Genomic DNA, 23,421 nt, shown 5'->3' with positions numbered 1-23,421 from the left:
CAGAGATCGCCCACGTGAGAGCAGGAAGAGAGGAGCCCGGCCCACCAGGTGCGTGTGGTGGAGGGCGGGGGGCACGGGGAGGGGGAGACTCAAAGAGGTGCCCTCCCCCCAAGACCAGCAGCTCTGAAAGTGAAAGTAGTGGGACAAGAAAGTCCCATGGAAGAGGCCAAGCAGACTTCTCAGGAACGGGCTCATCCCCAAGGATGAGGGGCTTGGCCTGCCACAGACCAGCCATGGCGCAGGGTGGCCACGTGCAGCATCTTGACTGTCCCCTCACCCACTGCTGGAGCACCTCAGCCCCGACCCCTGTGAGCCACCCCCATCCTCCCAAGTCCTGCAGACATCAGAACCAGAGTTGTCTGAAAATGTCTTGTTTTTATTTAAGCACAAAAATTGAAACATAACATATACATTTGTACAAGAAAAAAATATCAGAAAGGAGTTTACGAATCCTTGGTTGCTGCCATCATCATTCAGTGGCTCTGGGGCTGCGAGGCTAAGTCTGAGTGAGGGCTGCCTCTGGGTGGGTCCCAGAGGCAGAAGGTTGGCCAGCTTTTTGAGAAGTTCCCTCAGTCCACACACCCACTCTACAGCCTCTGGAGGACAGGGTGCAGGTTTTAATGTGGACTCCCAGGCACCCATCGTAGTGACACACTTCCCAGGGAATCCCCAGGACCAGTGAGGGTAACCTAGGCTCTACTCGGGGGATAGGGGACCCTGGAGGATTAGTCTGGACTCCTCAGAAAGGTGGCTATTCAGTCTAGCCTGAAGGTTGCAGTTCCCCATTGATTCCCCCTGCCCTCCCTCGGAGTCCCGGAAGCTAGACATTGCTGATGGTGCGGGGCGCCGAGTGGGGTGGAATCTGAGGCCAAGGCAAAGACAGCTGGCCCTCAGAAGGAGAGGATATCAAAACAGAACCAAACAAAGCACACCATGACAGTCAGACCCCAACCTCCTAGACACTGCCAAGGCTTGGCAGGACAAGTCAGGGTCAGCGTCCTCTATCCCTCCCCATCCCCAAATCCCAACCAACCCCATTGCACATTCAGTAAGTCACAAGAGGGAAAGACTCAGGGAAGGCCCCAGAGGGCACAAGGTGTTACCCACACCAGTGGGTACAGGGGCTAAAAGGCTATGAATCTGTGAGAAACACAAGGCAGGGAAGAGCCTGGGGCAGCCAGGCCAGAGGCTCTGGAAGCCCCGAGACCAGCACAGAGCGATCTGGGGAAGAGCTGTCCACTCGCCCAGGCTGCAGCCCATCTACAGGAGAGCCGACCCTTGGGAGGCGACCCAAGCCTGGGCAGGAAGGAAGGACAGAACCGTGGAAGCCACAGGCTGGGTCTGTGAAGCCAGCTTCAGGCCAGGCCTGCTGGGGTAGGGGAGGGAGGAGTGGAGTCCCAGGACCCTGGCAGAAATCAATTCCAGCTGGGGTGGGCCCACGTCAGCTGGTGATCCAAGATGTGTACGTGTGTGTGTGAGAGTGGGTGTGTGGCGAAGAGAACTTCAATCCCATTGCTTCCAGAGAGAAAAGAATCCTACCAAACCACCGCCAGAGAAGAAAGCGTTTTGTTCTTTTTCTTTTCTCCTGTGTGGAAAAAAAGTCCCTGTCCCTCCCTCACTCCCCTTCCCTGGGGCGGAAGGGAGAGCTGGTTGCTGAGGAAGGAGGAAGAGCCATGGCAAGACTCTCCCCAGGTCTGTGCTGGGCATAACCACTGCTTAAGGCACCCATGGAAAGTGCAGCTAGAAGGCAGACGAGAGAAAAGGCTGGGGCAGAGGGAGGAGAGTCAGGAGGACTAATTCCCCTGGAAGGCTCCCCGGGCAGCAGACGAGGCAGCGCTGCGGAAGGTCCTGTTGCTGAAGACGCCCTGGGAAAACTCCTCCTGGGCCTGCTGGAAGCTGGCCCCTGTCCGGCGGTACAGGGAGTGCACCTGGGGAAAGAGGCTGGGGTGAGAGAAGCCCACCCTGTGGGCCCACCAGGAACTGAGCCATTCATGTTATACTCCCAAGGGAGCCACCAGGAACCCAAGCCTGCCTGGCCTCTCACCCAGAGCCTTGGATAGAGCTGCTGGACCTTTGGAGACCCAGGATGCTCAACTCCTGTAGTGATGAACATCCTCATGGCTACGGCAGGAGAGAGGCACTTGCTTCCTCAGGTTTGCTGTTGGCCCAGCACCCACCACTTACCCGCTTCAAGAGGAAGACCGAGAGCACAGCACAGAGGGTGAAGAACCCAGCCACCACCATCATGATGATCGACAGAGCCAAATGTTTTGGTTGCAGTGTAGACACGGCTGCGATCCAACCACTACAAAGGGAGGAGGAGGCCAGACGGGGAGAGTGAGAGTGGGCCTCAGAGGTCCCTGAGAGGGAGTCTTCTCCAAGTGGCTGCTGTATGCTGACCACCACCCAGGCATCTCCCTGCAGCACAGAGCTCTATGGGCCAGAAGCCCATGGCTATGAGAGGCCAGGCCTCTGTGAAAGCCAACAGGCCCCAGACTGCCCATGGGGAATCTTCCGGCCGTGTGAGGTCTGGAAGGGAGAACGTGGCTGCTTCCCTCACAGTCAAGAGTAGCACTGGGTAGGGCCATTTCCTGCTGTTTTGGGGATTTGGGGACCCCCCCCAAAGCCTGGAAAGCCTGGCTGCTTACTCCTAAGTGCCCACTCTCTGGGAAGGAGGATCACTGGACAACCCACAGCGTGCATCCTGTCCCTCAGCTCCTCCCACTGAGGCCTAGGAACTGACCCTCTGCCTCCAGTCAGTCACGTCACCTTCCTGAGCCCCCGTGTCCTCATCTATAAAAGGGGGTCTCTCCACACTTCCTGATTTAAAAGCTTACCATAAAGCTACATTTATCAAAACAGTCTGGTACTCGCATAAGGATAAACATATAGGTCAATGGAATAGAACTGAGAGTCCAGAAATAAAACCATGCATCTGTCATCAATTGGTTTTTGAGAAGGGTGCCAAGACCACTGAATAGGGAAAGAACAGTCTCGTCAACAAATGGTGCAGGGACAACTGGATATCCACATGCAATGACTATCCACATGCAAAACAATGAAGTTGGACCTTTACTTTGGCCACATACAAAAATTAACTCAAAGTGGATCAAAGACCTAATAATAAGAGTTAAAATTATAAAAATCTCAGAGGAAAACAGAGGTAACTCTTCATGATCTTGGATTTGTCAATAGTTCTTAGACATGACACCTAAAGCACAAGCAACACAAGAAAAAGATAAATTGGCCTTCATCAAAATTAAAAACTTTTGTACATCATAGGACACTATCAAGAGAGTGAAAAAATAACACACAGAATGGAAAAAAATTTTTAAATTACGTATCTGATAAGGAGCTAATGTCCAGAATATATAAACAGCTCAGTGAAGAGACAACCCAATTACTAAATTAACAAAGGACTTGAATAGACATTTCCCCAACGAAAATATACAAAAGGCCATCAAGCACATAAAAATGGCCAACATCATTAGAAATTTAGGAAATGCCAACAAAACCACAATGAGATATCATACCTCTAGGTTGGCTATAGCAGAAAAAAGAAGGAAAATAGTGTTGCTGAGGATGTAGAGAAACTGGAACCTTCATACAATGCTACTGGGAATGTAAAATGGGTCAGCCACTATGGGAAACAGTTTGCTGGTTCCTCAATAGACTTACCGTATGACCCAGCCATTCCACTCCTAGATACATACCCAAAAGAACAGAAAACATGAAAACAAGTATCTGGAAACTTGTACACAAATGTTTATAGCAGCACTATTCATAACAGCAAAAAGGTAGAAACAACCCAAATGTCTATGAACTGACAAGTGGATAAACAAAATGCAGTATAACCAAATAATGGAATATTATTTAGCCATAAGAATGAATGAAGTACTAGTACACGCTACATCACTCACCTTGAAAACATCATGCTAAGTGAAAGAAGCCAGACACAAAAAGTCCCATGGTGTAGGATTCCCTTTATATGAAATGTTCAGGATAGGCAAATCCGGAGGGACAGAAAGCAGTTTAACAGTTGCCAGGGACTCAGGGAAAGAGGGAACGAGGAGTGACTGTTTAATGGGTATGGAGTTTCCTTTTGGGGTGATAAAAATGTCCTGGAACTAGATAGTGGTGATGACTCCACAACCTCTGAATGTACTAAATGCCACTGAAGTGTATGCTTTAAAATGGTTTAAGTGGTAAATAAAATGATAAATTTTATGTTATATGTATTTTACAATCAATAACAAAAAAGGGGGGATTATATCCACCCACCTGTGGGTGTTATGAGGTGAGATGAGAAAGGCTGGAGGCTGCAGAGCTCATCTAGGCAGGCCCAGGCAGGGCAGTGAGGGGTGGAGCCAAGGCCAGAACTCAAGCATTCTGACTCCCCGTCCAGGGTGTAAACAGCACTTATTAATCACAGCCCTTCTACCAGGATCTCACTTAGGGTAATGAGTAATGAAATTAGGTCACCACTTAAAGAGAAAAGGAGCCAGATTAGAAACAGCAAGGTGAGGGGCCGGCCCCATGGCCGAGTGGTCAAGTTCACATGCTCCACTTCAGTAGCCCATGGTTTCGCTGGTTCAGATCCTGGGCACGGACATAGCACCACTCATCAAGCCATGCTGAGGTGGCATCCCACACAGCATAACCAGAGGGACATACATCTATGTACTGGGGTGCTTTGGGGAGAAGAAGAAAAAAAAAGACTGGCAACAGATGTTAGCTCAGGTGCCAGTCTTTAAAAAAAACGAAACAAACAGTGAAGGGAGATAGAAGAGGGGTGGCAGGAGGGCAGCATGCACTTGCTTGGAGTGCAAGGTGGGTCAGCCCCCTCCCCACTGCTCTGGACTTGCCAGCTCTACTGGAGGGAGGGGACCAAAATAGTATAGCCCTTCCAGGCTTGGGTTTTCAGCCACATGCCACCTTGACCTTTCTATAATGTTGCATGTGCACTGGGGCAGAAAGGAAAACACCAGCCATCAGCTTTTCTTTTTGAGACTAATTTTGAGTTGTGGACTGCAGCGCCCAGGAAACTCAAGCCAGCTGTATGCTGAGAGAGAGTAGCCAGAAGGAGCCAGTCCATGAGAGGCTAGGCTCCAACTCCTGATGTACAGGGCATCTGGAAAAGTCACAGCTCAGGGTCTGCAAAGGCCAGGAGAGCCATCAGCAGCTGCCCAAACCCAAGGCTCATCTCGGGCCTGTGGAAATAGCACCAGCTTCCAGGAGGGCATGGCAGGAGAAAAGGAAGAGGACGCCGTCCAGTGCAGGACACAGCCCTGGTAGCCTAAGGATTCAGGCCACATTCACCCACAACACCCTAGAAAGTGGCAAGCAAGGTAAGACAGTGAGCGGCCACTGGTGAAGGACTGGAGAGGGAGCAGGAAGGCACACCCAAGCTGGCACCCCCCACCCCCACCCCAGCTCCCTGCCAGGATAGAAGATGAGTCATCTGTGCGGCATCTCTGGGAGTGGGGAAATGGTGAGAGAGGCCAAACCACCTCCAAAGCGTAATTCCCTCTGCGACGCCCCAGGTCTCACCTGTCCCCCAGGTTAGGGATGCCGACCAACTGGATGACGTAGATCACTATTTGACAAAAAAATACAAAGAAGAACACGAAGAAGCTGAAAGAGTTGTCAGACCTGTGGAGAAAGGGGGAAATCAGAAGTCACAAGAGGACTTGGGGCTCATTCCTCGGTATTCCTCACCTGGTATGACATCTCTCCTCACTATGAGCCAGGTGGCAGGATGGGAGAGTAGACAGAGCTCCAGGGGACCAGCCACACTGTCCATAAGGCCACCGACACACAGACACCCACAACTATAATCAAAAAGGGCTTGCCTTTCACTGCCTTCCAGTTTAAGGGGTCAATGCTTGACCTCTTCCTCAAACAGCTAATAAAGTTGCTCACCCAAAGGACAATATCAAGAGCCTAACACTTATCTGCATTTCATAAGAGGCAAGAAAATCTAAGCCAAAGGTATAAATCTCTAATAATAAAACTGTAGGCCTGGGTAGAAGAAAAGGTATTTGAGGAGTAGAGAACACCAGACAAAACTCTATCTCTGTGTCCTTGAGGGCCCGAATACAGTGAGGGTTCAGGTCCTGCCTGCTGAGTGCAGGGGAGGGTTCAGCCACTGCCCTGCCCCCTCCTTCCAGGGCCTGCTGGGCTCCCAGCCCTGAAAGCATCAACTCTGAGGAGCAATTCCAAAAGCTCTAGGGGTCTTTGAGGTGGACCCATTAATGTCCACGGTGTCTATTCTAGGTCAACTGGTTAAGTACTGGCACTCAGCAATGCTCAAGAGTTACTGGGGAGGTGGGGGGAGGCATAAATGAGCATGGAGAGATAAGCAGCTGAGAGCTTATCTGACTCTGTCAGAGAAATACACTCTAGAGCCTCAGAGGGGAGCTAAGAAAGTCCCCTCCCTCTTCGCACTGACTGAAATCCCACTGCACAGACTGGGAGCAGTGGGAGGGCAAGTAAGCTCCTGATCCCCTCTCTACGTTTCCTGTGCCTAGTCCAGGGACAGTGCCCAGAGCAGACCTCAGGCACAACAACTGAGGAAACTGGCTTTTGATCCCTGTCTGCTCTCACTATGTGTGGGAATGGGAAAGTGAATTTCCCCACCATTTGATTCTGCTCTAAGATTGGAATGGAGACCCAGAGCATATGGCCCTTGGCCTGCCACCTAGGATGCCAGCCATACACTCACCCCTTGCCCTACTCACCTAAAAGCCTTATAGATGGGTCGGTACCAACAAAGGAAGGCACAGGGGGTGAACATCACAAACCACAGGATGGAGAGGCCAAAGTCTACTCCCTTGGTGTTGTCGACTAAGAACCAAGCCAGGCAGGCAAGCAGGTTCAGAAACAGAGTCACTGAATGCACTGGGAAGGGGGAAAGGAGAGAGAGATGGGCTGGTACCAAGGTGGCTGAAGGGCTCCCCAACATGGCAGACCACTCCCTGGAGAGGAAATGAGGTCCATGCTGTGAGGGCAGCTGGAGAAATACGAGAGGACCTTGGTCTGTACCTAGGCAGGGTTAGCTCCCAAATCCTGCTTTTCTGGGACCTCAAAACCAGGGACTAAACCAAGTTCCTAAGAGGTGATGGGACAGCCCAGGTATCTGATTGGTGGCGGTGGAGGGGGGAATGCAGACCAAAGGGCTGATCCTTGGGGAATGAAGTCTTCCTCTCAACAACTCTCCCCTGGCCCTGGATGACCCACAGTGGAGCTACAGGGAGTCTTTGATCCTCACTCCCAGGAGCCCAGGGGCCTATGGGGAGGGGAGGCCTTCACCTACAGAGGGCCTTTCAGAGCAATGAGCTCCACAGGAACTCAGAAGCCTCTGGCTAGTCCCACCCTACTTGATCCGTGGTTACTGGCCCTTTCAAGGAGATTCCCAGGACAGGAAGCAGACTGTGGAGGGCCAGTTATGCAGGTAGAAGGTAACCCCCTAGCCTGGCCTAGCACTGAGGAAGGCTGGAGTCTGCCAGGGAGGAGCAGCCACAGCATAGGTAAAGCTCTCAAGTCACATCCCATTTCACCCTTGAGCTCAAAGTGCAGGAGGGGGACTCACACATCCAGAGATAGTAGAGCATCTTGCATATCCGTTGGTAGTCAGCAGGGATCTCTATGGAGAAATCCTGATAGAAGCAGGGCTTGATGGGGCAGAACGAGGGCAGGGGCGGCCAGTTGTTCTCTCTCACTGTGTGGAAACAGGCGACCAGATGAGGCCCAGCCTCAGCAGCAGCATCGTGGAGTGCACATACAGGCCCAGTTTATGGGCCAAACCAGGGCTCGCAGAAGGGTGCCAGGAAGTGGGGCTCAGGGTCTTCATGGGTATGCAGCGGGATGGGAAAAGGGTGATGAAACACCAACACTCACAAGCTCACTCCAAGATAATGGACCCCAAATGCATGGGAAAACACAGAACTAAATGGCCTAAGTGATTATTTTTATGACAAGCAGCCCTTAAGCACAAAAGTTCATCATCACGAGCAAGGAATTGTGGCACCAGTGCCCTCACTCTATCAAAGAATTTCAGAGCTGGGAAGGAGTGCAGAAGTAATCTGCATCCATTAGGATTACACTGCAGGTCTCCTGAATCCCACCTTATTGCTTTTCCCCAGGACCAACACCATTCTAAGATGATCAAGAGCTCAGCAAAGTCCCCAGGCGGCCCCAGGAACAAGCAGGCTCAGGGAACTCTCCTGTGCCAGGCACAGCAGCCCAGGGCCCGCGGGGCCTCCCTTACCATGTAGGTTGGTCACAGTGTTCTGCAGCTCCCGCTCCTTGCGTTCCAGCTCAGCTGCCTTCCTGTCCAGCTCTTCCTGCTGCCGGAGCAGGCTTGCCTGGGCTGCAGAGGCCACGGCCTGGAGGGAACCAGGGAGGTAGAGGGCAGCCAGACACGAGACATAGGGACAGTGTCAGCCTGGGTAGGAAGTCAGAAGGGCCTTGCCCTATGCAGGGACAGGCAGCAGGGAGTCCCAGAGGCAGTCCCAGCCCCACAGTGTCTTGGGTACCTGAGACCACGACAGAGAGGCCAAGGTGACCTGTCCTCTACTACCTCTGTACCACCTCTGGCCCCCTTAGCCATTACCAGGGCTCTCCTCTCCCCTTCATCCCTGAGCTTGAGATAGAACTCTCCCCCATCCTGGAGTCCAGGCAAAGTTCAGGTATCGTGACTTCTGGGGTATCAGCAAAGGGCAAAAGGCCTCACAAGAGACTGACCTGTAGTCAGAAACCCAGAGACCCAAGCCCCACTTGAAGAGCCTGGAGGGCGTGCATGTGAAGGGAAACAGTACCATCCTGTTAGCAGTGAGTGGGGAGGGCGACACTTGTGGGCAGACCGTGTGTAGCTGGAGTCTCTGGGGTCTATATTTAAGCAGCTCCCCCGCTCCATCCCCAGGAGCTGCCACCTGAGGTCCACCTGACCTGTGACCGGCTACATTCCAGGACAGCCCCTTAGGCTTGGCCCTGCCCTGCCTGGCTTTCCTGATGTGCAGAATCCAAGCTTTTTCCCTCTTCAGGCAGTGCAGGGCCTCCAAGTGAGGCAGCTAGGGGACTCGACATGAGGCTGAGCAGAGCTGGCCCTGGCATTCCAGCTGCAGCTGTTGGGCCCAGTTCCTCATGAAGCCTACACTCCTTTTTAGGGAGCAGATATTAAACTGGTCACCTCGCAGGATGACAAGCCAGGCATAATGTATGTACATATGTGTACACACACAAGTACACACTCTCCAAAAGGAGTTCTCCAAGGAGCCGAGGCTGCCATCAGGAGGTAAACTGCAGGCACTGGGGGCAGAAGCAGGACCACTGACTACACTGGACCATGCTGAGGGTCTTAGCCTCCTCTCCCCAAATCTGTGACTTCAGTTGAACAGGACCCCGGTCCCTACAGCCCACCACCCAGCTGAACAAGAAAGTCACCCCTCCCTCTAAGCCTTGCCTCACCTCCACAGGGTTCTAGGGTCATGGGTGGGGCCTAGGGCCGTAGGGTGCCAGGAAGGAGGAAAGCAAGACCAGTCAGACGGTGGGAGCAGTGTGGGACCCACGAGAGTGCAAAGCCCAGCCTGGGCAGGCTCCAGGCACCTGGCCCTCCCTCGTGTTCATCTACACTTTGCCTACCTTCGGAAGCTCTCGCATGTAGCTGTCTCTGAGACTACTATCTCCTCCTAGTAGCATCTGCCTCTCTGAGAACTCGCTCACTGCCAGGAATCTGGTAGGCAGGAACCTGCTGGCCTGTCTAAGCAGGAGCTGCAACATACAACTCCACTGTGGGTCATGCTCACTGGGGGCACAAGGAGTACGGGGGAAGGCAGGGAGGTGATGGCATAGAGTGTCGGGCAGGAAGCCGACAAGATTCACAGTATTTGGTGAAGGGACAATGGAAAATAGGAAGGCAGGCAGAAATAAGTGAGGTTAAAAAAGAAAGACAGAGAGATTCTCGGCCCTGAGTAAGAGAGAATAAACCAAAGGCCCCAGGAGGATCTGGAATGGCACAACAGGCAAAAGCTCTCTCTGAAGACACCAAGGACCCCAGTCTGGTGAGTTGAACTCAGGTTTTAGTGTTGGTAGTGGGATGGGGGGATGAGGATAAGGGTGACAGAGCAGACCCTTCATGTGCAAGTGACCAACTCCAAAGAGATTATCAAAGAGGCCCCTGCAGGAAAGAGTCAGGGGTTACGGCCCTCTGCCCACCCCCAATCTCAGGACTCAACTACTGGTCTGGGTGCTTCCCTTTCTGGAAAGGAGAAGCCAAAGGGATCTTTGTTAACAGTACCTGGGGGCTTGGCTGGGTTGGTTCCACTGAGGGCTGAAGAACCGCTGGCTGCGAGGGCCCAGGAAGCTGTGTGACAGGAACCGTTGTCGCTGCATTTGTCTGTGTGGGCCAGATCAGAGGAGGGAGGTGAGTGGGGCTCCACTAGTTGGCCATGTTGGGGCAAACCCACAGCAGGGTGAGTGTTGTGCCCCTGCCTGTGAGAGGCACTCCCTTAGGACCTGCCCTGGGCCTCCCCCTACAGCTTCTTGGCCAACCAGTCTTAGGCCCCGGGTAATGTGATGCCTAACCCAGCACCCCTGGCCTTGCTGGATCCAGAGCTCCCTGGCACTGCCCTGCCCTCTTCAAAGAGGGGCCCTGTTAATGGTCCCAAGGGGAGAACTGGTGACTTCCTCATCCTTACCCCTACCCCGAGTTCATGTTAGGACTGTCCCTTTGAGGACTGCAGCTGCTTAGAGCTGTCTCTGTCTCTGCCAAGGCTCCTTGCCCCAGAGACCCCAGCACCACCCAGAGGACCTGGGGACTCAGAAAGAGGACATGCTCACCAACCTCTGAGAAGGGGTTGAATTCAGCCAGGCCACCTTGAGGGGCACTGGTCAGCTGGGTCACAGAGGGATCCTAAGAAGGTGAAAAAGAGCCATTAGACACTGGGGAGAAGAGAGAACCTTGGCAAGGGGGGTCATTACTATCTCTTAGCCCCACCCAGGGACACCTGGCTGAAGTGAGGCTACTGAGGGTCCTTCCTAGTGCCCTGAAAAGCCTCTCCTGAAGGCTCCTGTGCCTGGCCCGTGCCACACCACAGCTGCAATTTCTTCTCCCTTTCTGGAAAAGGAGTTCCATCCAGACGACTTCCCAGAAGAGACCCTGAGCAAGCTTTACACTCTGAGGCCTGGGAATAGACACCACACTTGTTCTTGTTAGTGCCCTTTATAGGTTCAAAATGGTTCATAATATTTATTTCCAAGGAGTTTTTCTTTGGTGGGGAGGGAGGGTGGATGGGGTGGTGCGAGTGGAGACTCACTTTTCACTTTACAACTTTTCTGGACTGTTTTATTTATTATTTTATAGAAAGCATTTATTCCTATTATTATTATTTTTTTTTTAAAGATTTTATTTTTTCCTTTTTCTCCCCAAAGCCCCCCGGTACATAGTTGTGTATTCTTCGTTGTGGGTTCTTCTAGTTGTGGCATGTGGGACGCTGCCTCAGCGTGGTCTGATGAGCAGTGCCATGTCCGTGCCCAGGATTCGAACTAACGAAACACTGGGCTGCCTGCAGCGGAGCGCGCGAACTTAACCACTCGGCCACGGGGCCAGCCCCAATTCCTCTTATTTTTTTAAAGGACAGTTTAAGATTCTGGAACACAAACATGGTGCTGGCTGCCAGTGCTGATTTGATTAAATCAGGCACGCTTGCTAGGAATAGAGACACGAAGGGCTCAGATGAAAAGCCGGGAAAATGTTTGTTTTTGGTTTTTTTCCTGGATTCTTTTCAAAAAATGCAAAAATGTCCTCAGAACACAGCGTTTTCCTGAGTTTTCAGTCTTCGCTTTTCCATCTGATCTCTGCTGAGGCCAGCCCTTCTGGCCTAGGGCCTGCACAGGGCTCCCTGCCATCTTCTTCACCCAAGCAGCCTCCCTGCTGGCCTGAGGCTGGTCTGTCTTCACCCTGCCCCTCACCAGCAGAGGTCCTATACACCCCTTCCCCAAACATAATATGGTATGGGGCTCAGGTCCAGCTTGACAGTGATGCCTGGGCTCTGGGAGAAACAGCTGTGAAGGACAGGCAGCCTGCCACTGAACTCTGCCAAGGCCCCTGTTACAAGGCCTCACTTAGGCTCTCCTGTCTGCACACCTTACCCGCCCTGTCCCTCACCACTCGTCCAGATGCTCCTGTCCTTCTGGCCCAGCCTCACCTCCACCAGGAAGCCTCCATAGATTGGATTCTTAAACACACTGTTAACATTAGATAGACCCTCAGAGAAAAGCCCCTCAATTTTTAGATGTGGGAATGGATACTCACCATGGTGCAGTACTTGTCCTTGGTCTCAAAATGGGAGCTGGCTCCCTATAACATTTCTAGAGCTGAGGGTCAGCGCTGAAGGTGTTTTCTGACTTTTTCACGCATGCTAACTCTCATCTTCCCACCTGGGCCATGAGTTCCTAGAGACTGTGTCCAACAGGCCCCACGGCCTAGCCCAAAGCTGAGCACACCACCCCAACTCACTTCTTGTCTCTGGATGGGCCTCATCCCCTGCACTCCCACCCAACCTCCTCTGCAAGGAGGGAATGTGGCTGTGTCCTTTCTGCTGGACACCATCCCTGTGTGGTGGCTCCTACAACTTGGACAAAGTGCCAAGGTGAGGTTCAGGAGGCCACCTGAAGCTGTAGGAACTGGCCTTGAGATTATGTGTTGGCTGAACGACTAGATGATTTCTCCCAGAATTACTGGGCTGACTTCCTGCAAAAAAGATTTGGGGTTCAGTATCTGTACCCCTTTCAGACTCAGTAGACACCAAGCCCCAGTGCAGAGTGTGCTAAATCACTGAAATCATATCCACCATCCAAGGAACTGGTTACTTGAGTCTGAGTCACTACAGGACAGAGGGGGGCTCTGGTAGCAGTTCTGCGTGCTGGCATATACACCCGGCCGAGGTGTACAAGTTTAACAAGCACCTCCAGACCCATGAAGAGATTTCATTTCCTTTACCAATGTCAGCCAGAAGAGGATTTGGGGGAGTGGGTGTGGGGGGCTGACTACCCTATCCACACTGATCCTTTCTTCCTTTTCTAAAATCTTAAAGACCGGGTCCTAGACCCCTCACCAAGGTTCACCATAAACAAATCCTGTCTCCACTAGCAGGCTGTAACTCTGCAGCCAGGTGCTTCTGTGTCCAACACTTCTGGCTCCCTAGTGCTTGGTGAAGGGCCTGATGCAGACCAGAAGTAATGTTTGAGAATAAATGCTGCATGCTGTAGGCCCTCCTCTCCTTTCTCTAGGAGGTAATGCCCAAACGCTAGGGCATGGGGAGTGGGGGCACCTGCATCACAGCGGCAGCCCCAGGCCCAGAAGCACCTTGCCTAGAAAGAGCCTGGACCACTGAGAGATGGGTATCTTCCATCTGGATAGAGTCCACCTGGATTTTTCTGAAAGATGTGTGTGGCTTCAGGAAAGCTTCAAGAGAAGCTGAGGCCTGGTGAGAGAGGGAGTGAGGAGGAGGGACTGAGGAGGGAGCTGACATTTACTGAGTGTCTACTACGTGCCAGGCTTACCATGCAATGATGCTATTGTGAAATTCTAGTCACCCTAGAACTGCCCACTGTGTCAAGCTGTCAGAAAAGAAGGTTCTGGGGCTGGCCCCGTGGCCGAGTGGTTAAGTTTGCGCGCTCCGCTGCAGGCGGCCCAGTGTTTCGTTGGTTCGAATCCTGGGCGCAGACATGGCACTGCTCATCAAACCACGCTGAGGCAGCGTCCCACATGCCACAACTAGAAGGACCCACAACTAAGAATACACAACTATGTACTGGGGGGCTTTGGGGAAAAAAAGGAAAAAATAAAATCTTAAAAAAAAAGAAAAGAAGGTTCTACCAGCCTTTCTCCACCTGATTCTTGACAGAATTAAGCCCCACTGCTCTAAGGCATCCACTGTCTACAATGACTTGACTTCTCTCTTGTGCACCTAGAATGGTCCTGGTTACATCCCATCCTTGAGAGAATGGAGAAAACAGTCACTCCAATCAGTTTCTGTGTTCTGTGGCTCAACTGCAAAGCCCTGGCTGAGAAAAGCTACAACACACCTCCTCATTCAACCTCCCAACCACCGTGTGAGGGAGAAAGCCCAGCTCCCTCGTGCAAAATCTCAGGGCTAGTGGCTGAGCCCCATTCTGATTCTAAGTCTGTCTGTCTCCAAAGACACGAGTGGTAAGCCTGAGAGGACAAGGCCTGGGTCCACTTTGTTCAGCAGGGCATCCCCAGGGTACAGTGCCTGACAAACGTAAGGTGCTCTATCAACATGTGGTTGAATGAACGAACCCACTCTGGAGGGACGCTGAGAAGGGCACCGGGAGTGACCAGGATGATTGCTTCTGCTCGTTTCTTTATTTCTGGACTTCAGAGAAGTCCTTAGTGGAGAACACCCTTGGTGGGACACATGCAGAGAGGTTGCAAGTAAGGACTACACTGACTGGCCTGAATGAGGACCCTCAGCTTTTACTCCAAGTCATAAATGGAAGTCAACAGCAGCATCCTTCATTCCTGCTCACCAAGCATCAACTGGCTCGTAAGTGGGTCAAGTGGTTATTTAAAAGGATGGTGAGAGCTAAGTTTCACCTGCGAAGAAGTAACCTAAAACTCCCTGAGTGCCGAAAGGACTCAGACTGACTAATGCCCTTTACTGAATTTATAACAAATATAAAGCTCTTGAACTCACTTCTTCTCATTCAGCAGTGACAGTGTGAGGGACACACCAAGATGAAGAGGACACAGCTTTTGCCCTTCTGGAGTCCACAATCTGGGGTAGCTGAGATAGGTGCACACAGCACAAGAGCCGTGGGAGGAGTGAAGACAGGAGGGGAGGGGAGGGGAGGCCTGGGGAGGGCTTCGAGGGAAGCAGGGTTCCAAGAGGAGGGGAGAAAGATGGGCAAAGACCCAGTCAGTAAGGCCCACCACAGCTCTGGGGCAGGGGGGCACTTCTGCGTAGCTGAGGTAAGAGGGACCTAAGAGAAAAGAGGCAGAGTTATGTTCGAGCTCTGCCAGGAAGGGCCTTGAAAAACACACTTGTTTTCACTGGTTTAGCAATGTCTTCCCATGCATTTCACAGGTCCTGGCTGTGCTCGAGCTTTCTGTGACTCTTCCTTGTTTTCCCACCCTACTCTCCACCCAAGCTCCAAGCATGGGGTTTATTTCAGGCTCCAAGTAAACACATTAAATAAATACCTCATGGACTAAAAAACCCAGCCACACTCTCCGGGGGGCAGAGAGTCACCAATACTTTGGAACTTCTGTGAAGTCCTATTTGCTTTGGAGACATGGCTATGTGTCATAGAACAAGAAAGGGCAATCAGCCCCAGACTGGCCAGTGGCAGGGTCTCACGTGCAAAAAGAGCACAGGTAACCTTGGTACTCTCTGACCCGGAATCTGAGAATCCATCCTAAGGAAATATGACAAAAATGTAAAAATCTGTATCTGCAAAGATATTCATTGCATCAGTATTTACAAGAGGAGAAAAAAGCAAGAAATGATTTAAATATCCAATGTCAGTGAGCTCAGTATGTTTTGGTGCACATCCCCTCGATGGCCTGAACAGCCATTAAAATCACACCTACGAACACAGGGCAGAATAGGGAAAAGGCTTTGTTACATGAATACCAAATGATGATTTTGTCAAAAGTACCCACATGAAAAGAGACTGGCAAGAAAACACATCAAAATAACAGTGGTTGCACAAGACTGGTAGCAATACGGATGATTTATTTTGTTTTCCAAATTTTCTATATTGTCCTTATGTTATCTTTACTTTAAAAACACACGTACACATATATTTTTTTAAAAGAAAGTCTGAGAACCCACCAAATGAGCAAGGTGCACTCTTGGGCCTGCCGCCCTGCCACAGCAATGATGCACAGACCTGCCGGGAAAAGCGAGTCTGCACTAGCTGGCCTGGTGTTCAAGGCCCTCCCTCACCCGGCACGAGCACTCTTTTCAGCACAGTCTGTCCTCAGTCAGACTGAGCCATTGCCATCTCCTTCCAGCTGCGTCTGTTTACTCCCTACACAAAACCATTCCACACCAAGTGTAGGGCCAGGGCATCAAGAAAAAGCCTTGGTCCCTGCACCCAACAAGCAAACACTACAGAGAACAAAACAGAAGCCAGGGCAAAAGTGATAGCCCAAGGGCCGGCCCGGTGGCGCAGCGGTTAAGCGCACACATTCCGCTTCAGTGGCCCGGGGTTCACTGGTCCGGATTCTGGGTGCAGACATGGCACCGCTTGGCAAGCCATGCTGTGGCAGGCGCCCCACATATAAAGTAGAGGAAGATGGGCACGGATGTTAGCTCAGGGCCAGTCTTCCTCAGCAAAGAGAGGAGGATTGGCAGCAGTTAGCTCAGGCTAATCTTCCTCAAAAAAACCCCCCCAAAACAAAAAAAAGACAGTGATAGCCCATGATCAGTGCTGTAACAAGGTGAGTGCTGTAACAGGGTGAGGGCAAATGCAACGGGGTCACAGGGGAGGGAGGGACTAAGCTGTTGGGGAGAGTCAGGGAAGGCTTTACAGAGGCGGCATCTGAGTTGGATCTTAGGAGACGAAAGAAGTTCAGCAAGCCCTAAGGAGGGAGGCAAGAACAGCATTTGCAAAGACACAGCATCTTTAAAAAGAGCTTACATGTGTTCAGGGAACAGGAGAAGGTTCTGGGGGCTGTGGAGCAGTGTGTATAGAGAGGAGCCAGGAGTGCCAGGGAAGCAGCCTGAAGAGGAGGCCAGGCCAGCCTACAGGAGTTTGGACTTTACCTCAGGGGCATCGGAGGACAAGTAGAGATTGGGAGCAGGGAGTGCCAGGGTCATCTCTGCCAGCAGGGAGGAGAGTGCAATGTGCAAGGAAGGAGGATGGTGGGAAGACTGGCTGGGACACAACAGTCCACTGGGTGACAGTGCAGACTGAATTAAAGCATAACAGCTGGGGATGGAGAAGAGGGGATGGACTCGAGACCCTTCTCAGGTAGATGCCACAGGCTTGGCCACTCTCTGGTTGGTCAGGGTATGGAGTTACTGCAAGGCAAGAGAGAGGGGAAGGGAAGGGAAAGGAAAGAGTTGAGTGTCTGGGGTTGCTAGCTTGGCTAACAGGTGAACAGTGCCCCCACTGAGCAAGTGATCATGGGAGAAGAGAAACAGGTTTTTCAGGAGTGGGTGTGCAGGAGCAGGGAGAGGATCCAAGAAGAGAGCGCCTTGGAAATGCTGGTTTGAAGATCAGGAGACAGGTGAAAGCCAGAGTTCTAGATCTGGGATCGCTGGTATGTGGATGCTATTCTGAAGCCATAGAAGTGGAAGAAATTACTCAGAGTATACAGTAAGAACAAAGTCAAGGACGGAACTCCAGGACCATCCCTAAATGTATGAGACAGCAAGTGAAACCAAGCTGAAGGAGGTGAGAGTTACCAGTGTTAAACAGGCCAAGGACAGAAAGCCTGGCTAAACGAACATGTGTGTCACAAGAAGCAGACATATCCCAGGCCCATGGCTCCCGAAGAGACCACAGGATCTAAAAGTGAGGAGGTGCCTGAGGCTGTGGGGGCGACAGTGTGCACAAGCGATTTTTGGTTCTTGGTGCTCCTTTACCTGAAATATCCTCTCTTCCCGGCTGCCAGGCTTTCTGCTTTCGGCCCAAGCCCCATCTACTACAAGACTCTGCCCTTCCTCCTCAGATCCCTCACAGCTCCTTTAGGCGAGTTTTAACTGCCTCTATCGTACCCACAGTGTTGTCATGATCAGCAAGCAGCTCTGGCTTAGTCTCCTACGTGGGCCCTCGGAGCAACAGGGCTCAGTGATGTGCACTAATGTGTCAGCATCTCAAAGGGGCACTTCTGGATACTCACACCTTGCTAATATGCATGGCACTCTTCTCTGAACGACTGGCAAGTACCCCTTGTTTGTCCTGGTTAAATATTACCATTTCTCCGAACACAGGATTATTCTACACCAAGTGGCTCCAAAGAAAACTTAACAGAAGGGTAGGGTCAAAGTTCACCTATGTCTCTGGCCAAGAACTTTCTAACACCCAGCTTGGCTCCAGGTGCCAACCATAAAGGCAGAGAGACACCCTCCCACCTGGGCAGCTGTCTGGAGTCAGTTAAACTATATGAACATTGCCATTTTCAAATTTCTTGAGTCAATGCTCCTGTTCCACAGGAAAGTTCTACCACTTCCATCTGGTGGTTTTGAGAATTCCCAAAGTTACAGTCAAGCTGGAGCCGATCCTCTCTGAGAAATGGCAAAGTGCTTAGTGTCTGTTCAGGGAACTTCTTGTAACTTTGTTCATACCCACATCACGTTTCTGCCACCACTTTCTCCTCCCACAGGACAGAAATGTTTTAAATCCTTGGGAAGCAGCCAGGCCACTAAGATTATCTTGTAACTGCGAGGAGGCAACATGTGAGAGTGATATTGTGTAATCTGGCAACTCACAAACACTGAAAGGCTTTCTCTGTTCAGCACCACCAGCTAGTCCACTCCCCTCCTCGAGATCGATGCTGCCTGCCTGGGTAATCCGGCAGAAAGGCCAAGGACAACAGCAGCCCCAGCATCTGCCTGGGTGATCTGCTTGTTAGTGGACAGCTGGAAAATAAAATGCACAGTACAGTGCCAACCTATAGCCCTCTACCTCTTCATCACTCAACAAGACATAACGAGAAACGTTCGGGAGCAGACAGGTTGGAATCAGTGCAAAGCAGGGACCGACATACCCAAAGGGTACAAAGCAGATGCGCCATTGTTAACAGAGGGATGAGGGTGTGCCAGTGGAGGTTGTGAAATTGGCAACACTTGGCTTGCAGTTTCCTGCTTCCTCTTAGGAGTTGGTAAAACCTCTGCTGCACTCTTGTGACTTAACTCTCTACTCACAGCTCTTACTGTGCAGGAAGTTTTCTAATAACCCAAATTATAACTATACACAAGGGAGAGGTCATAAAATCCCATGCCCACAGTGTGGGGTCGGGATGGGAGTGAGAGGTGGGTAAAGAACATGGGTAAGGAAGTCAACTTAAAGGCCCACTGGGAGTTTCAGGGGATATTACAAGAGTTAACAGAAAAAGGATTCCACGGTTGAAAAACTCTTAGAAATGCTAGATCAAATAAAGTTGAGCAAATGTCTTTATTGTAGGATTTCTCAGAACCTTTACCCAACAACAACCCTTTTCAATCTTCAAGAAAAATGGACGGGATGGCCCCATGGCCAAGTGGTTAAGTTCACACGCTCCACTTCGGCAGCCCAGGGTTTCGCCCGTTCGGATCCTGGGCGTGGACATGGCACCACTCATCAGGCCATGTTGGGGTGGCGTCCCACAGGCCACAACTAGAAGGACCTACAGCTAAAAATACACAACTATCTACTGGGGGGTTTTGGGGGCAAAAAGGAAAAAAAATAAACTCTTTAAAAAAAAAGAAAAATGGAACTTATTTGACCCCAGAACCTTGAGCAGCTTTCAAGACTGGTATTACTCAAAACATGTGCTGCTATAAAGTACTGTCTTTAAAAGCACAATACAGTCTGCATTATTTCATCCCCACCCACTGGGAAAAGAAAAACTGGTTAGCTAATACTAATTTACTAGTTTCACCACTACCAGTACTCTCATTTCAAGAATGATGACACTGGTGAAGTTACATTGTTTCCTCAGCTGACCTAAATAACCCCAAGGCAGTTTAAGACCAATATCTGAGCTTCAAAAACTTTTAAAACAGCACTGGCCTGGGACTGAGACCCAGGTTTGGGCCCCTTCCTGCTGCTAATTAGCTGGGGACTCTAGCATGTCCCATCCTCACTGGGGTCTTGGTTTCCTCATCTCTAAACTGAAGGGTTGGAATAGATTTCTGAGGATGTTCCTAGCTCTCATAGTCCACCAAGGACTCGGAACACTAAGTATATTTTCGTAACCCACCATGGAGTGACAGAAAAAACAACTCTGCTCTGAAGGCTGACTAGGTGTGACAGTTTCTGAGCCTATCTCCTCCCTACCTGCTCTCTCCTGAGCTCTGTACCAACACCCTGGGTAAATGAAGCTGGGCTCACACCCAGTCACCCAATGTCCCAGCCCTGGCAGTCAGGGAAGCAGACAATACCATCACAAGGAGAGCGAGGGCAGTTTTCCAGAAGAAGGAGCCTGGTGGCCTCAAGTCCAAAGCTCCTTCTCCACAGAAGTGTGTGCCAAGAGGAAAAACCCAGCCCAGGATAGAGAGGAGGAAAATCGTAGGCAGCCAGCCCTCTTCTCCTCACACAGCATTCCCACCAGATGTTGCTGTTTACGGGACCACAGTTGCTTCCTGTCCTGCCATATCCTGGGGCTGCGTGATAGACAGACTCTCTTGCTTGAACGCAGAAATTACTTCTACCACAGTTTGCACAATCATTTCTGGGGCTGAAGATGTGGTTTAAGCCTTTCAAGCTGCTATTAATACAGGGCAGAACTCAGGCCAACTATCTTGCCCACTGCTGGCACTGGGGACAAGTTCTCTGCATCATTAGACAGCATACTGCCTATGACTTTCAGATAGGGGCAGACATTTCATTTCTGACTCTGACAGAATAAAAATTAAAAAGGCAAATCATCACACAGCAGACACACCAAAAGGCTACTAGATCCTTACTAAAACTCAAACTCCAGTATTATACAGCGGTATTGTAAAAAGCAAAACAGTTACCAGAAGACACTGGCAGGAAGAAATTCAAACGTTTTTTCTTTACTCAACTACTAGAGATGACTGCATTACATAAGAGCCGAGGTCTTGCAAAGGTTCTGTCAAGAAGCATTAAGCTACAAGAACGTCTGGAATTCCCTGTTGCAAAGAACAAGCCACCAAAATTTGCCTTGAGAGCTCCTGTTGGCTAAGTCACTTTGACACCAAGAAAGCAGCAGACATTTTTCACTCTCCTGACAGCACATAATTGTTTCAGTTAAGTCTCCTTTGTCTTTGCTCTGACCCCTGAAGGGATTTAAGGTGGGAAAGCTAATGCTGTGAGACACAGGAAGGACCCCTCCAAGGACTTCCTCTATACCTGCAGGAAACTTTGAAACTGTTAATGACCAAAAGAAAGTACAAGCAGGATAAGTTCATGTGCCTGGTGACATCCTGACAGGGCAGAAACCTCGGGGCTCATAAATCACTAGTCAGCACAAGCAAGCTTCCCTAGAACTGGTTTCGAGCAGACATGAAACGAGAGGCACAGGAGCTTTGGAGCTAACAAGAGTCCCAGTCCTACATCAGGAAAAAGGAATACCCCTGTGCGCTCAGCTCAAAGGCAGAAAGGTCTTGGCTTTAAGTAGGAAGATTGTTTCTTTCTCGATCACCTGTTCCAAAGGTCAGGCCAGCTCATAAGTGACTGCGCCTCAACTACCCTGCCACCACACACAGGCCCATCAGACCAACATTACCTGTGCTTCAAGACCCTCAGAGCCCCCTCACTTCTCTTCTCTCCCTAATCTGGGCTGTCCTGTCCGGCCAAAACCCAGTCCAAACTAGACCTATGACCAAGGAGTGGAATTCTTATCAAGGCCACTCTCTCAGCTGGGCTTACCTTCTCACCCTCTCCCAGCCTTCCTTTCCTGACAAATCTCAAGGGCTCTCTTATAGTTTATAGGTCAGTTTGGCTGTTGGGTGGGTGGGTGGGGGGTGTCTTGGGATTTTCCCACATTTCTCCATCCCACCAGAGGCTTCCACTTCCTCATTATGTTGGGGTCACTCCCTCTCGTAAGGTGACTCAAGGCAGGTATCTCCCCAAGACTGCGGGATGCGGTAGCCACACTTCCCCATCAGATGAAGTCGCTTCTCTCCCTGACAGTACGGGATCTCCCTGACCGTACCTACTCCAGTCCCCTTCCCCAGCAGTGTCTAGTCAAAGGGGCTGCGTCCCAGGAGCTGGAAGATCCCACTTCTTCCCAGGCTACAGAGCCCCGCCCCTCCGCAATTCCACCTGCTGCTAGTACCGCCCTCCAGACGCTACGATAGGCCAGCCCTCAGAGCTCGCTGTCCCATTGGACAGACAGCCCATCCCTCCTACGCCACGTCTCCCGGCTCTGGCGAAAGAGGCCCGGGCGGTGGCCCTCGGAACTAGGGAGAGCTGTGAGCTGGTAGCTCTACCTGGAAGGGGTTTACGTCCACTGGGTCCGCAAAGGGGTTGGTATCGAAGGTCGACATGGTGGTCGGGGGCCGAGGGGCGAGCTCCGCAAGCGCTTCTGCCTCTAGGCACCCAGAGCCAGCGGCACTCCTCGGACAGACCCTGGACTTCCGGGAGCTAGGCAGCCGTTCCAGCGCAGGCGCAATGCCCTCCCAGAGGGGCGGGGTCATGCGACGACACAGAGGTCCGCTCCGCCTCCCTGCCCACCCCACTGCAGAGCGGCGGTAGGCGTTTGGTTTCCATCCGCTTCTTCTATATTCCTGTGCTTCAAAGTGGAGGCGGCACAGAGGCACTAGGCAGCCAGAGATGGAGCCGGAGCTGGAGCCGTTCCCAAATGCCTCGGTCTGATAGCTTCCAGCTTTGTGTTGGAAACTCCCCAAAGTGGAACCAGAACTTAACCCCTTCACTTCTCTGGAGGGCAAGTTTGGAAAGTCGCACTGCTTCAGGAAGGGGCAGGACGGTGAGCCTACTTCGGCGGGAGTGGAAAATGGAGTTCCTAATCTGAGAGGACTTCGATCTAGGAAACGGTTCTGGTGGTAGGGGCCGAGGAGAGGGGTTCTTTTCGGAAGAACCGGCCGTGTAGCCGTCCCCTACACTAGCTGACCCCTGCATCTTTTAGGCCTCGCCCCCTGATGCCAAGTTTTATCGTTTTAGGGATGAGCACCCCTGAGCCCAAACAGGTTTAGGGCCTCAGCTGGGATTTGAATCTGGGCATCAAGCATTTATCAAGTGAACGAAGGAATTCAGCAATAGAGCCATCAGCCATGGGGAAGGTGGTTGATTCGCTCCCCACAAACACCTTATTTATTCATATCTCTCTGGCTTTGCTCATCTCCGCTGCCACCGAACCCAGCCACTGTCATTCCTTACCCTGGACTGGTATAGGGCTGCTAATTGTCCTATTGTTCATGTTGTAACCAGAAATCTATGTAAAGGGGACAAAATTATTGTGGGACTTTCGGTTTAAAATCGTTCAATTAGGGGCTGGCATGGTGGCGCAGCAGTTAAGTGCGCACATTCCGCTTCAGCGGCCCAGGGTTCCCCGGTTCGGATCCTGGGTGCGGACGTGGCACCGCTTGACAAGCCATGCTATGGTAGGCGTCCCACATGTAAAGTAGAGGGAGATGGGCATGGATGTCCGCTCAGGGCCAGTCTTCTTCAGCAAAAAGAAGAGGATTGGCAGATGTTAGCTCAGGGCTGAGCTTCCTCAAAATAAATAAATAAATAAAATGATCTGTTTATAAAAAA

The 23,421-nt window shown here is 51.3% G+C and overlaps 1 protein-coding gene across 2 annotated transcripts; it reads right to left on the bottom strand.

Annotated features, from left to right (window-relative positions):
• Nucleotides 1–355: 355 nt before the first annotated feature.
• On the bottom strand, nucleotides 356–23,421 carry SCAMP2 (secretory carrier membrane protein 2). Of its 2 annotated transcripts, XM_023653504.2 has the most exons (10): nucleotides 22,137–23,421; nucleotides 10,844–10,912; nucleotides 10,298–10,396; nucleotides 9,643–9,771; nucleotides 8,270–8,387; nucleotides 7,592–7,720; nucleotides 6,741–6,900; nucleotides 5,551–5,652; nucleotides 2,185–2,305; nucleotides 356–1,928 (listed from the first exon to the last, which is right to left on the bottom strand). In XM_023653504.2, the coding sequence occupies exons 1-10, from the start codon at nucleotides 22,341–22,343 to the stop codon at nucleotides 1,794–1,796; spliced, it is 1,269 nt and encodes a 422-aa protein (XP_023509272.2). In that variant the 5' UTR covers nucleotides 22,344–23,421; the 3' UTR covers nucleotides 356–1,793. The 2 variants fall into 2 exon arrangements, with proteins under 2 accessions (XP_023509272.2, XP_001493856.4); XM_001493806.6 differs by lacking the exon at nucleotides 9,643–9,771.

Source organism: Equus caballus, chromosome 1 (genome assembly GCF_041296265.1).
Source record: "Equus caballus isolate H_3958 breed thoroughbred chromosome 1, TB-T2T, whole genome shotgun sequence".
Classification (NCBI taxonomy): domain Eukaryota; kingdom Metazoa; phylum Chordata; class Mammalia; order Perissodactyla; family Equidae; genus Equus; species Equus caballus.
The sequence above is the reverse complement of the archived record's forward strand: the minus strand, read 5'-3'. Positions and strand labels throughout refer to the sequence as shown.

Bases quoted from the DNA above. Each gene is read 5' to 3' on its own strand.
- SCAMP2 (XM_023653504.2), bottom strand. From the start codon at position 22,343: ATGACCCCGCCCCTCTGGGAGGGCATTGCGCCTGCGCTGGAACGGCTG. The intron at 10,397-10,843 runs GTTGGTGAGCAT...TGGCCCACACAG, and splicing joins AATTCAACCCCTTCTCAGAG to ACAAATGCAGCGACAACGGT. The intron at 5,653-6,740 runs GTGAGTAGGGCA...CTTTCTCCACAG, and splicing joins CCCATCTATAAGGCTTTTAG to GTCTGACAACTCTTTCAGCT.